This window comes from Gorilla gorilla, chromosome 5, assembly GCF_029281585.2.
Source record: "Gorilla gorilla gorilla isolate KB3781 chromosome 5, NHGRI_mGorGor1-v2.1_pri, whole genome shotgun sequence".
NCBI lineage: Eukaryota > Metazoa > Chordata > Mammalia > Primates > Hominidae > Gorilla > Gorilla gorilla.
The window spans coordinates 19004566-19018159 of NC_073229.2; the positions used below are offsets into that span (position 1 = coordinate 19004566).

Below are 13594 nucleotides of genomic sequence, written 5' to 3' on the forward strand. Positions count from 1 at the left end.
GAGAGGGCGAGGGGGCCCCGTAAATCATCCTGAGGGATTTTTGGCCCAAGTCCCTGTTTCCGAAAGGTTGCGGGACGGCTTTGACGTTGATTATATAGCTGTTCTCTTTTCAAGTGCGCGCCCCTCCCCACCGCAGCCCGTCTGGTGTGCGAGGATTGTGTTTGAAAGGGAGGAAGCATTCTTGAAGTGGTGGGTGATGGATTGTCTAAACCCTTCTGGGACGTTCTGGGCGGGGGTTTTCGAGGCAGCTCATCAATAAAGACCCCCTTGGAGAGAAGGGGCGGCTGGAGACCAGCCCCCGCCGCGCAGCCCCGAGGCCGCAGGCCTGGAACACAATCCTCGGTGTGGGGCACAGGGCGTGAGGGGAGGATGAGCTGCCCCTGAGCAGATGGAGATTTCTCCTTGCCTGGGCCGTTTGACCCCCAAAGCCTTGCAGACTGGCCGAGTGGGTGCCATGGGGCGATTTCTTGGGAAAGGAGGGCAGCAGAAAGGCCCGTGGGCTCTCAGCGCCTTGGAGTCGGGGGAGCAGGAAGGGGAGTGGAGGTGCGGACACGCCTCCAGCCACCGTGCTCCCCTAGGTGGATTTCACTTCAGCCCCTGTAGAACCCTGCATCTCAACCACCCTCGTGCATGTGGTTTACCTTGGCATAGATTTCCAAGCCGCTACAGAAAACCTGTCCACCTCCCCCAAGTTGGAGGAGGGAGTTGGGAGGCAGGGGTGGTGGTAAGGGTCACCTGGCTCAAGCCGTCCCCAGGTCTGACGGGCGGAGAGCCTCGAGGGCCACGCCCCAGGCCAGTGGTGTCCTCTGAGGTCGCAAAGCCGACTGGCATCTGGAGGAGCAGCAGCCTCGGCCTCAGCCTCGGCTGGGAAAAGACGCAGTCGGGGCCCTCTGTGCTCCAAACTTGAACTACGCTGGGTCCCCACGAGGAGGAGGCTGCCCTGGGGTCAGAAACTCCGACGGAAATGAAGGGGAGGGGGCGTAGGTTCCCTGACACAGTTCGGCCTGGAGAGGCAGCCTTGGGGCCCAAACTCATCTAGGGCGCGCCCGGAGCTTCCCCGGCCTCTCCTGGCCCATCGCGAACGAGCTCCCCTCCCCGCTTGGGTCGGCCTCGGGCGCCTTTCGCCTTCCCAGGCCGCTGGGGTTCCGCGGAGGGGTCGTGTCCCTCCCTCCCGCCGCCGCAGCCCGCCCGAAGGTCAGGCCGCATCCGGGGCCCGGGGCGTTTGGCCAGGCTGCGGGGAGGGGTGGGGTTGGGGGGCTCCCCAAAGCAGCTTCTCGGAGGCGGCGTCGGGGCGCCCTGAGGTCCCTAGTCGGCCTCTGGGCGCCGAGCACGTTTTATTTATCCCCACAGAGGATGCTGGAGGACAAAAGAAATATTTGGACGTCAGAGCTGATTTATATTTTTGGAAGAGCTACGTTTCCTTTTCTGAAGAGAAGCGAGCGCGCCCCATATCCTGAGCTCGGCGGGGAGGACGAGAGGGGAGTTTTGATGCACCAGGAAGTTCATCTATCGCCCAGGCGCTCAGGACCCGGCGCCCCGCCGAGTTCGCCGCCCTCGGAAATATTTATTTATTTGGGGGAAGGGAGGGCAGCGGGGAGGAGACCAGCCAGACCGGAGAAGAAAGCCCTGCCCGGGCTGGGTTGGGACCTCCAGGGCGCTTCCCCGCGCGGCCGCAGCCGGCCAGCCTCTGGTCTCGGTTGGAGGGCATCGGAGGCGCGGCCTGGCGACCTCCGGGCGCCTTTGGTTGGTGCCTTCCGTAGCCCTCTGCGCGCACCCTCCCGCGTGCAGTGCCCGGAGTGACCTCTTCAGGCCCCGCGGGCGCCTCCTGGGTGGGCCCCGCGGCCCCGCCAACCCTGCCCAGCGTGTGTGCGCGGCCTAGCCGTCTTTCTCCCCAGCCTGGGAAGGCGGGCGGGAGGAGGGGATCCGAGGCCTGGGGCTGGCGGAGCAAAAGGCACGCGGACCCCTAAACGACACCCGAGCGTTGCCACAGCCGGGAGGGCGGAGGGAAGGTGTGCAGAGCTCGGGGGTCTCCCAGGACGCAGCTTGGCTCCTACCGGTTTCCAAGGCATCTGCAAGCTCTGTCCTGCGACCTAAAGCATGGGGACGTCCCTTCCAGCAGCATCAGTGGGCGAAAAGTTAACATGCTGAGGGCCACCGGCACCCACACTTGCTTCCAGGAATACTTGTGGTACAGGCTTCCTATTTTCTTTAGCCGCTGGGTGCCCCCCTTCTTCCCCCGTTGGGAGACGCAGACCGACTCTGTTGCAACCTAAGCCCCTTCTCTCTGCCTTTTAGACAAAGCGGGCCGTCTCTGCTCTCCACCCACTCCCCCCAACCCCGCAACTCGCCACCCCTAAACGCAACGGGCTGTAGGCGAAGTCGAAGAGGTGCTCCGCCTGGTACTGCCGCCTCCGCACTGGGATCGGGGCCTGCAGGCCGCTGGGCTGGCTCCTGGGATCATCCCAAGGTTTTGGTCTCGCAACCGAAGGGACCCGCGCCCGGCAATTTGGGAAGTGCGCAAATGGGGTGAGGCCGGTCTTCGCTTGAGGGTCTCGTAGATTTGACCCTTTTTTCCCCCTTCAAGCACCCTCAGACCTGGCCAGTGGGTCATGGAGTCGTGCCCACCGCCGAGGCCAGGAGATCTGGGGCTACCGGGGGAGCGCTCAGGAAGGTGGCTATAAAAAGAGCCCTGACCGGGACACAAGCCTTTGGAGAGCGGAAGACTCTATCCAAATAAACACTGGGAACTGGGTGGCTGGTGTTCAGACCCGGAGGTCTGGGGGTTTCTGGACCCGAGGAAGGAGAGCAGACTCCAGGAGAGGTGTGAAATTCCCACACCCGGCCACCTTGCTCTCTCCAACCCCTGCCTCTGCGCGTCCTCCTATTGCTGTTCCCGTCCGCATTTTCTGTCGTTATTCGAAGCTTCTAAAGAGGCCTCTGCAGCGTGCAGGCTGGTGCTCTTCCAGCATTTCCTCAATCACGCTGACACCCCCAGGCCCCAGCACTGAGCTCTCGCCGTCCACATTTAGAAAGGCCTCCCAGGAGTTCGAGAATCCTCTACACGACTTAACTTTGCGCCTAAATACAGAGCGAAAACAGGGGTCAGTCTCATTTTGGATTGGGAAGAGGCTTCCCTCCACCCGGGCCCAGGCGGAAGGAAGGGAGGGGTGCCGCAGGCGCGAACTGCCGGGAGGAGACGTCTTAGATGGCCGCAAACAGCGCGGTGCGGATGCGTCTCTCCTGTCGGTAACTGGTTTAGTCTAAGCCATTTCATGGAAAACCCACGAAGGAGAGGAAGCACGCTAAGAACACAAAATTTAAACCGCAATAATGAGGAGATTTCCTAGAATAAAACGCCGATTACAGAACAAAATCGGAGAAACCCAAGCTTGTTGAAGTTTACATTCCCTTGCGCTGGGGCAGGGGTGGGACCTAAAGGGTTGGAGGGGAAAGGAACCCGCAGCCCAGACGGGACAGTCAACCAAAGCGGGATGGAGAGAGGACCCATCGCGGCGGAGACTGCATAGTTTTGGTTAACCAAGGGCTGCCTGGGCTGATCTAGACTCATTTATATGAACCATACCTTCCCTTCCCGTAAGAAAAAAAATTTCAAGATTCGTGTTATTTATAGGGAGTGAAAGTGAGTGAAGAGAGCTCACCCCCATAAGAAGGAACCCCAGTAGGGGGGCGGGGGAGCCATCCTAAGCAAGGCTCTGTTTCAGAGACAAACACAACTTTCCTTTTAAACCCTGTCTGCTAATCAGAAATTAAGGTATTCCTCCCAGGGATACAGAAATTGACATAATTTGCTATCACATACATTCTTACTCAAGAGATTTGTATATATCAGTGATTAAAACAAAGCTCAGAGAGGCTTTGCTGTAATGCAGTGGAAGGAACAGTGACTTTGGAGTTCCAGGCCCAGGCTGCTGACCAGCTTTGTCACTTGCCCCGGCGTGACTTGTAGCCAGTCACCCAGTCTCTGAGCCTTAGTTTCCTCACCTCAAAAGGAGGATGATGATACCTGGGCCACTTGGTGGGTGACAAGATGGTACCTGCGAGGTCTGTAACAAACAGATGCAGGGTTTAGTCATTGTAGACGTGGTGGTGGTCTGTGCCATGAGAATAGTTTCCAGAGGCAGAAGTGGGGTGTATCCAAGAAAGAGTTTTGGAGAGGAGCCTTCCTGCTGATATAACTTAAGAAGGCCCCCAAGCTGCTTATCTTTCTGGAGTTCAGGGTCTACAGGGGCAGTATGCAGACCCCTGCAGAGAGGGAAGGCTTCCAGTCAGCTGACCGCCTCCTGGCCCTAACTGCTCTCCAATGTCCACTGCCTTCCCACGACCTGGCCGGCCCTCATAACACTCACCACACTCTAAGTGGGATTTCTTGCAAGTTTAGAGTTTAGGTAAAATGGATACTGCTGTTGCTTGGATGGAGAAAGGAGCCTTTTAAAAAAATCCCTCATAATTTAACCAGCTGAATTGGTAGAAGCTAAAAGAATCTGGGGTTTTTTGCTTGTTTCCTTGTTTGTTTTAATGAGTACCTGTGGACTTCCTAAAATCTCAGGCAAGTTGGAAGTATTTTTCTGGAAACTGGCTCCATAGCTTCCATCCCATTCTCAGAGGATGACCCCATAACCCCAAAACTGGGAGCTACTAGTATAGAAGTTTATCACTGGTCCTGCCTGGATTTTAAGGTTAGCGCCTTTTATTCTTCAGTCTCCGGGTCCTAAAACCTTTTAAGGCCTGCTCTTAAAAAGTCGGATCTGTATTCCCTGAGATCCAAATACATACAATTTTCAGGCCCAGAGAATCAGAGAGAGTCCATGGCTAAGTGACAATGAGTACTGAATGTTTCCAAAGCCCGTTGCCCACCGCCCCCACCTACAAATGAGATAATTGTCCTTTTCCCCCACAAGCTTCTCCCCTGGGCTCTTTCCATTTAAAGTACACACACACACACACACACACACACACACACACACACTGAACTCTATGTCAGTAGAGCTCCTTTAAGATCCTATCTGTCCTCCCCACTCCAGCTTCTATTTTATGAAAATAATTATATTTTAGGCACTTAGAGCATTGGTGTAGTGAACACATTATATTTACTTTCATATTTAGTTATGTATTTTTAAGTTATTCCACACAAAATGACAAATGAGGGCAAGAGAAAAAAATACCATGAAATATACGGGGACGCACCCCCCAAAAACGCTCAGCAGTCAGTCAGAAATTCTTAGAAAGTGGAAACAACTGCAAAGCCCTACCCCAACCCAATCAAAACATCCCACCCGGAAAAGAGCGACTTGTTTCTTTTTTCTATTGGAAATGAGTGGTAAACTGAGTTCGGTTTGGCGGTGTTTTCTTAGCTGACTCTCGGCTACAATCAAGCCATTTTCGGACACATTCCCATGTAGGTACCAGGGGTGCTCTGGAGGAAGCTGTCGACGCCTGTTCAGCTAATTTAGGTTTTCTTTGTCTAATTACTGTGGAGCTTAGGGAGAAGGAGCCGGCTCAGGGCAGTAAACTGACACTCGGTCTCTGTGTGTGGTATCCAGGCAGGGTTTGATGGAAAAAGCCTGCTTCCACTCAACCTCAGGTCACTGTCTGGGGCCAGCCCCGGCCCACCCCCCTCCCACATACCCCTCCCCTCCCCACCCGCCCTCTCTGCATCTACAGCCCCACCAGCACACTCAGCCAGGAGCAGTCCCCCGGCACTCCAGGGGCACACAGGGCTCCTGCCGCCCCAAGGGGCCTGCCTAGGCTGTGCGGCTGCGAAGGCTCTTTGCCTGGTGTCTCCCTCCTGATTACTGCACAACCTCCCTTTCTCCTGCCTCCTGCAACTCCCCAGGCTCCCCAGCAGGCACACCCGTGCACCTCGGTCCTTTCAGCCTAGACGCAGCGGGGTGCCCAGCTCTGCCTCCCGTTTGGTCCGCTGGTCTGCAGCACCTTCTTTCTGGGCCTCCCCCTTCAGCCCTTGGGAGGCCCCGCCAGCTCCGGCCTCCTGCTCTCCTCCTCCCTCTCCCAGCTCCTATCCCTGGTCGGACTACATTTCCCTGCACGTGTAATCCAATAACTAACTGTCGGGTCTCATTGGAAGTGATTGCTCCCGAGGGCACATCTCTCTCAGAGCCTGACTCTTACTTAGGGAGGAATTAGCCACAACTGGGGAGAAGTGTTCTCGGACAGGAGTTAGCTGAGACCTGGCACAGTTTTGGGTGGGCAATGTTAAGACGGAGGATGTAAACCTAGTGACAGCTGCACACCCCTTCAGGACTGAATATAAATATAGCCATCTCGCTTATCTCAGGGTCTTTTTCTTTCTCTTTCTTTTCTTCCTTCCTTCCTTTTTCTTTCTTTTTCTTTTGCACTTTTTTCTTACAGAACACTAACTGGGGCGTGGGGGTGGGGGGAAGAAGTGGAAGCAAATGCAACCCTAAGTCCCATGAGATCCAGGTTTCCAGAATCTTTGAAACTTGGCCTAGGTTTCTCAGTCTAAATCCCTCTGCTCAAAGTTCCGAAAACATCCACGATCGCCAGCGGCCCGCAACCCCGCGGCGGCCCCCAGTCGCCCTAACAATTGTCGGGGAGCCTGCAGGCCCTGCCAGAAAGAGAGAGGATTGGCACGTTACCTTTGGGCGTCTGGCACCCCGGCGTGTGGCTGAGGGCGGCAAAGTCTAAACGAAGTTGACAGATGGAGTCAGTATCGGCCCTGGGGAGGGCGGCCAGGGAGGCTCCGAGCAGCCGCACCCGCAGCAGCACCACTCGGCCCGGCGGGCCAGGAGGAGGAAGGGGGGGCGGAGGGGCGGGGCTGGGTCCACTCCGCGGGGGGCGGCAGGGTCCTGGGATGGGAAGCGGGGGTTGCTGTAGGGGGCAAACAGAACGCGTATCTCATGAAGTCAGAGGTGGTCGAGTTTTGCGAGGGGTGGGGGTCGTCCCCCTAGCAAAACGGGAGTGAGTCTGTGATCCCTCAATTTGAAAGAGGGTGAGGGAGGGAAAGGGGAAGAGGCCGCGAGAGGAATGAAAAGAGCGAGGAGACCCTGGAGAGCCGGGAGCGAGATAAGAGAGGGAGGCGGCCGCCAGGTCGGGAGGGGGAGGAGTGAGCGCGGCGGCCCGAGCGCGCCCTCCCCGCGGCGGCGCGGAGCGAGGAGGGGGCAGGGCGGGGTAGGGGGAGGGAGGGAGGGAGCGAGGAGGGCGGCCGGGGAGGGCGAGGGAGGGAGGAAGTCCGAGAGACAGAGCGAGGAGCGCTCCTGAAGGGAGACGTCGGGCTCGTCCCCGGGGTCCAGGCCGCGGTCCCACTCGCGGGCGCAGTTGCCCGGCGCCGGCCGCTCGGCCCCGCGGCCTGGGAGGCCGTTGCGCAAGGCAGGGCCCGCGGCTCGGGGAGGGATGCGCCGGGCGTTGCCTCCCGCCCGCCGCCGCCGCCGCCGCCAGAAGCCCCAGAGGAGCTGAGGGAGGCGACGCCGAAGCGCTGGCCCGGAGTGGCCACGGCTGCAGCCCGGGCGGCGGGCTAGGGCGCTCGCAGGGCTTCTGGGCCGACCCCGCTCCGGCGCCTCCGCTTCCCGCCCGGGGCCCGCCCTCGCGGCCCGGCCTCGCTCCCGGGTCCCAGATGACCACCGAGGGCGGGCCGCCGCCGCCCCCGCCGCGCCCGCCGCCGGCCCCGCTCCGCCGCGCGTGCAGCCCGGTCCCCGGCGCGCTCCAGGCCGCCCTGATGAGCCCGCCGCCCGCCGCCGCCGCCGCCCTGGAGACCACCTCCTCCTCCTCGTCGTCGTCCTCCGCCTCCTGCGCCTCGTCCTCGTCCTCCTCCACTTCGGCCAGCGCCCCGTCAGCTGCCTGCAAGAGTGTGGGCGGCGGCGGCGGCGGCGCGGGCGCCGGGAGCGGGGGCGCCAAGAAGGCGAGCTCGGGGCTGCGGCGGCCCGAGAAGCCGCCCTACTCGTACATCGCGCTCATCGTCATGGCCATCCAGAGCTCGCCCAGCAAGCGCCTGACGCTCAGCGAGATCTACCAGTTCCTGCAGGCGCGCTTCCCCTTCTTCCGCGGCGCCTACCAGGGCTGGAAGAACTCCGTGCGCCACAATCTCTCGCTCAACGAGTGCTTCATCAAGCTGCCTAAGGGCCTCGGGCGGCCCGGCAAGGGCCACTACTGGACCATCGACCCGGCCAGCGAGTTCATGTTCGAGGAGGGCTCGTTCCGCCGCCGGCCGCGCGGCTTCAGGCGGAAGTGCCAGGCGCTCAAGCCCATGTACCACCGCGTGGTGAGCGGCTTGGGCTTCGGGGCGTCGCTGCTGCCCCAGGGCTTCGACTTCCAGGCGCCCCCGTCGGCGCCGCTCGGCTGCCACAGCCAGGGCGGCTACGGCGGCCTCGACATGATGCCCGCGGGCTACGACGCCGGCGCGGGCGCCCCAAGCCACGCGCACCCTCACCACCACCACCACCACCACGTCCCGCACATGTCGCCCAACCCGGGCTCCACCTACATGGCCAGCTGCCCGGTGCCCGCGGGACCCGGGGGCGTCGGTGCGGCCGGGGGCGGCGGCGGCGGAGACTACGGGCCGGACAGCAGCAGCAGCCCGGTACCCTCGTCCCCGGCCATGGCGAGCGCCATCGAATGCCACTCGCCCTACACGAGCCCTGCGGCGCACTGGAGCTCGCCTGGCGCCTCGCCTTACCTCAAGCAGCCGCCTGCCCTGACGCCGAGCAGCAACCCCGCCGCCTCGGCAGGCCTGCACTCCAGCATGTCCTCCTACTCGCTGGAGCAGAGCTACTTGCACCAGAACGCTCGCGAGGACCTCTCAGGTAACGCAGCACGCTCCAGCCCAGCCAGCTGGGCGCATCGCTTCTAGGCCTCCAGGGCTGGCGGCCACTGCCACTCCCACAAACAGGGACCCCGAAGCTAGGAGGTCTGAGGGCACTGGGAAAAGCAGATGCTGGGGAAAGCTGGCATCTTATTCGTGGGAGCAGGGATCAGGGTCTTACTGTCCTCCCGGTATCCCTGGCCAGCAGCTGAAGCTTCAGAATCGTCTGGCTGCTGTGAGCGTGGTGTAAAGTCCCCTGCCTTCCTGGACTCTTTGGGGATCCCTGTGCAGGAGACTGCAGGTCTCCCGTTCAGTCTCACTTAGCTTTGAGAGAAGGCATGTGGCCTTTGGGGAACTTGGTCAGGAAGCTGTGTCTAGTTCCTTTTGTCCGCTTTTTTCCTTGCGTTCATTCTGCTGTACTTTTGTCCCGAAGTAAATGTCAGAATCAGATATGTTCTGTATGTCGGGGTGTCTGTAAGGAGATGTTTGCAGCTGGGCAAGTGTTAAGAGGAGGGGGTGGGAGGGACAGAGCTGGCTCCCAGGATCTTTCACTAAAGGGACATTTGCCAGTGGAGGGGGTCACCAAACTGTTGAAGACTCCTCCTCTTCCCTGCCTCCCCCCCCCCAAACAATGGACCCACATTGATGATACAGGTCCTGGAGGACCTGAAGGACCCTGCTAGGACTCCCCTGAGAAATGCGCCTGCCCTGTGGATGCCACTTGTAGTGTGGCTGGTTTACATTGTGTTGGTTGCAGATTATGAAAATTTATTGACTTGCTGAAGGCGGTGAAAGGTGGGAGGGGACGGTGGGGATGGAAGAGGGAATTTGAATATTTGACCAGGTTAATGTGAAGAACAGAGATAAACCCTTACATTAACCCCTCGCTCGGAGCACCTAGGGCTGCAGATTAAAATCCCATGGGCCTGCCAGTCAAAGGCAAGGCCCCAAGCTACTCTCTCACACTGGCCTCCCACAGCAATGAGACAGTGGCTTGGAGGGTGATGCATGCTTTATGTGTTCCTGAGCTGGTGTGCAGCGGGAGCACCCGGGGAGAAGGGAAGCCCAGAAATGGGCAAAAGATGTTGGTTCCCTGGACGGTGAAATTTCCCAAATAGGCCTTTTAAATGTGGGTCTCAGAGGTTAACCAAACAAAGACAGTCTCGGCAGGACCACACCGGAGAGGATTTTAGCCTGACTTAACCCACTGAGAACAGAGTCTTGTTCAATTTTATGGGAATTTCAACAAGTAACCAATACAGGCGGCCTTCCCCTCTTATTTTTGTATTCCCTCGGACCGGCTGTCAATCTCTCTCACACACACACACACACACACACACACACACACACACACACGCACACACAGACACACACACACCCCTCGGTGCACTGGCCCCTTCCCTTCCCCGCTCCTCTCCCAGCCTGCTCCTCTCCCAGCCTGCCAGCTGCCCTCCCTGCTCCCCTTCTCCTCCTCTCCCGGCAGATCCACTCAACTTGAACCCAGACTCTGAGGCTTAGCAGCCTTGGAGAAACCGTACTCTAGGAAGAAAAAAAAGCACACAGGAAAGAGACTCCTGACCCTTCTTCAAGGCTGCCCTCGCCCCACCTCATAACACTGGGCGCAGGCACAAGCTCCCAAAACTTCGGAATCTGGATACATTACTGTCTTGGAGCGGGTGAAAACTGCCCAGCAAAGCAAGCCGGCCTCTGTGCCCCTACCCAGCGGCCTCCCGCGGCCGGCCTTCCCTGGGAGCCTCGCAGAACCCCCGACCGAGTCTGGGAACGCCCGGGGGAGAAAATAGCTCGGGCCTGACGCCCGACAGGGACCCTCTGCCCTTCCTTCCTCGCTGTCTTGCTCCCGTCCCTATAGGATACCCACCCAGCCCTGTTGCCATCTCCCTGGAGCGCCAGAGGTGGAGGCTTCGGAGGAGCCGGCCGGATGCACCAGGACCCCGCGGGGCCTGGTTGGGAGCGCGCCGCCCACTGGGCCGCGGCCCACTGAGACCTGGGGGCCTGGCGAGGCGCGGGGGTGGCCAAGGCAGTCTCCCCGGCACACAGATCAGCACATGTCTACGTGCACACACCCAGCACGACCCTCCCTCCCCCAGCACACCCCAAGGGCCGCGCCCTCCGCTCCTGGGCCTGGTGGCCATGGTCCATGTGCCCCTGCCGGCGCAGGGGCTGCCCTGGAGTTCTTCATTAAGCCCTGCGAGCACTTCAGGAAGGAGCTCGGGCTTCTGTCATCCCGCTCAGCACATCAAAGCGCCGACGGCCGCCTTCGTGGGCAGGTGTGAGCGCTCGCCCTCTCTCCTCCCGAGCCTGCTGTTTTGTGGTCCAGGACTTGCCATCAGAAATTGCTTTAACGCGACGAGGGAACTCACCTGTGTGCAGAGCGCCGCGCACACATCGGGGCTCGCGGGACAGGGCAGCTGCGTTAGAGCAGCGCCGGGTGTGTTCGGGTAGGTGTTGCGGGCAAGGAAGTAGGCAGCGGCCACTGAGCAGCCGCCTTGCTCCGTCATTGCGGGGACACGGCGGGGCTGAGGCCACGAGAGCAGGGCCCGAGCCCGGCGGGCCATGGGTACGGTTTTCTTGCACTGAAAAACTGAATCCGGCCCGAAGCGACGTGCCCTTTATGGTCCCCACACCACTCGGTTAACTAAGAAAAGACCCGGGCGAATGGACCTAACGCGGCCCGGTGCCGAGAGGGCCCGGTCCAGCAGCCGCTGGGGCCCAGTGCGCAGGGCACTGCAGGCCGGTTGCGCCCCGGGGCCAGGAGGCGCCGAGAAAGCAAAAGCAAAAGCCGGCGGCGGGTGGAGGTCAAGCGGCCGGTGCAGGCCTGGGACCGGGGAGCCGCCCCGGGAGAGCAGGGACCGGAGAGCCGCCCCGGGAGAGCAGGGTCCGGGCCTTCTCTGTCCCCCTCCAGCCTGGGGCTACCTCAGGGACTCCTCGCGCTGCCAGATGCTTCGGACCAAAGGGCATTTCTCTGCGCCCTGAAGTCCTGGCTTCTCTAGAGGAAGTCTAAGACGTTCGGGACCCACGAAGATGCCTGCGGAGGGGCAGGAGAAGAGGCGTCCTTTTCTGCCCCATCCCTTCATCTTGCGATTGGGTTGTTTTCTATCGTCCCCTTTGGCACAGGGGGTCCTCTGCGCTCGCTGCTGTGACCGGCCCAGTTAGTTGGGAAACAAGGCTCAGAAAGAAGGCCGCAGTGGTGTTTCTGGGGTAGGGTGCTTGGCCCTCCCTGAAGCCAGGGCTCAGGGCAGCACAGGCCAGGAGCTCTGCCGGGAGAGACCCGGAACCAGAGTCTGGGTCTAGTTGTCCGGTACCTGTGCTCATTCTGAGATTAAAGTGCACGCCCCAGCCTCAGAGAATAAAATTGGAATTCCAGGACATAAGAATCCCCCTCGAGGGGGAACTTGCTCTGTGTTTGTGCGAGCATCAAAACAAAACATAATGATTCCAGAGCAATTCTATGACGTGCAGTTGGTGTGTTTGAGCTACTTCTAAAGCTGGGCTTTCTCTACCAGTTGTCTGGCAATATACTAAAAGGCACAGCAGCACCTTTTGTACTCTGAGGCAAAATAAGACACCCTGCCATCCACTGGATGACTTTGTTTCTGAAGAGGTTTTTTTTTTCTTTCTTCTTTCAGTGGGACTGCCCCGTTACCAGCATCACTCTACTCCAGTGTGTGACAGAAAAGATTTCGTCCTCAACTTCAATGGGATTTCTTCTTTCCATCCCTCAGCTAGCGGGTCGTATTATCACCATCACCACCAGAGCGTCTGTCAGGATATTAAGCCCTGCGTCATGTGAACGGAAAGAGGCCAAGCGATGGCCGCTCTCTCCTCTCCCCTCCTCAGAGGGGGCAGATAGAAACTGGGACGGATTCAAGTCACATGCACGCGGATAGCAGTAAGCCACACACCTGCCACTTAGCCAGAATGCCCAGGATCGCGTTGGTCACTGTTATTTGCCTACTGCTGGAAGAAGGACAACCGCTGGCAAGGTAGCGTTCCCCAGTCTGAATACCTGCAGGCTCCCGCATGAGGGAGAGGGCAGACTCAGGTGGGAAGATGTGCCATGCGTAAGGCATCAACGTGTATCTGTGGGATCTTCGTTGCCTTCAGTAATCAGGGTCTGGAAAAAGCAGACAAGTTGTGTGTGTGTGTGTGTGTGTGTTTGTCTAAAAACTTGTGTGCTTTTCAAAAAGGCAGTGCTAAGCACAAGATTTCAAGAAAGCCTCTTCTTGTTGCCTAGCTGAGTGGGAGAGTCATTTTCCCCAGACACTACAGTTGGATACAGGTGCCAAAGAACATTATTAAGGAATTATTTAGAAACAATGTGTCTAGTTTAAGAAAGTGGTTTTCAGTATTGTGACAATACAACGTTTTTACAAGGTTGTTTTCTACCACCATATTTTAAAGATATTTTTATGACCTTCGTGTATACTCACACTTTGCTTGTATTTTAAAAGGAGGATATATTTGCACTTATGTATACTTTTACAGTTTGCCAAAATATTTTGTTGTAAAATTTTTTTTCAATAAAATGTATATAACAAATAGTTGTTTTAGGGGCTGATTTTCTCTTCGGGCACCCTGAGAGCAATGGATGCCAGTTTCTCCTCCCCGGCAGGCAGCTGTGCAACTCTACCCACACCCCCTCCAGTGGTGTAATTGACATGGTGTGGGGTCTGTGCCTTGAGTAACACAGGCCAGGTTCTGATTGTGAGTCTTCTCAGGAGAAAAAGAGTGGAAGAAACGTTTTCTGTTATTTCTTTCTTTACTTCACCCTAGCTTTTT

General features: G+C 58.6%; 1 protein-coding gene across 1 annotated transcript; it reads left to right on the forward strand.

The window, feature by feature from the left end:
- The first annotated feature begins 7512 nt into the window (after nucleotides 1–7512).
- Nucleotides 7513–13354, forward strand: FOXF2 (forkhead box F2). The gene is made up of 2 exons (XM_004043184.5): nucleotides 7513–8795; nucleotides 12442–13354. The coding sequence occupies exons 1-2, from the start codon at nucleotides 7610–7612 to the stop codon at nucleotides 12603–12605; spliced, it is 1350 nt and encodes a 449-aa protein (XP_004043232.3). The 5' UTR covers nucleotides 7513–7609; the 3' UTR covers nucleotides 12606–13354.
- The last annotated feature ends 240 nt before the right edge of the window (nucleotides 13355–13594 follow it).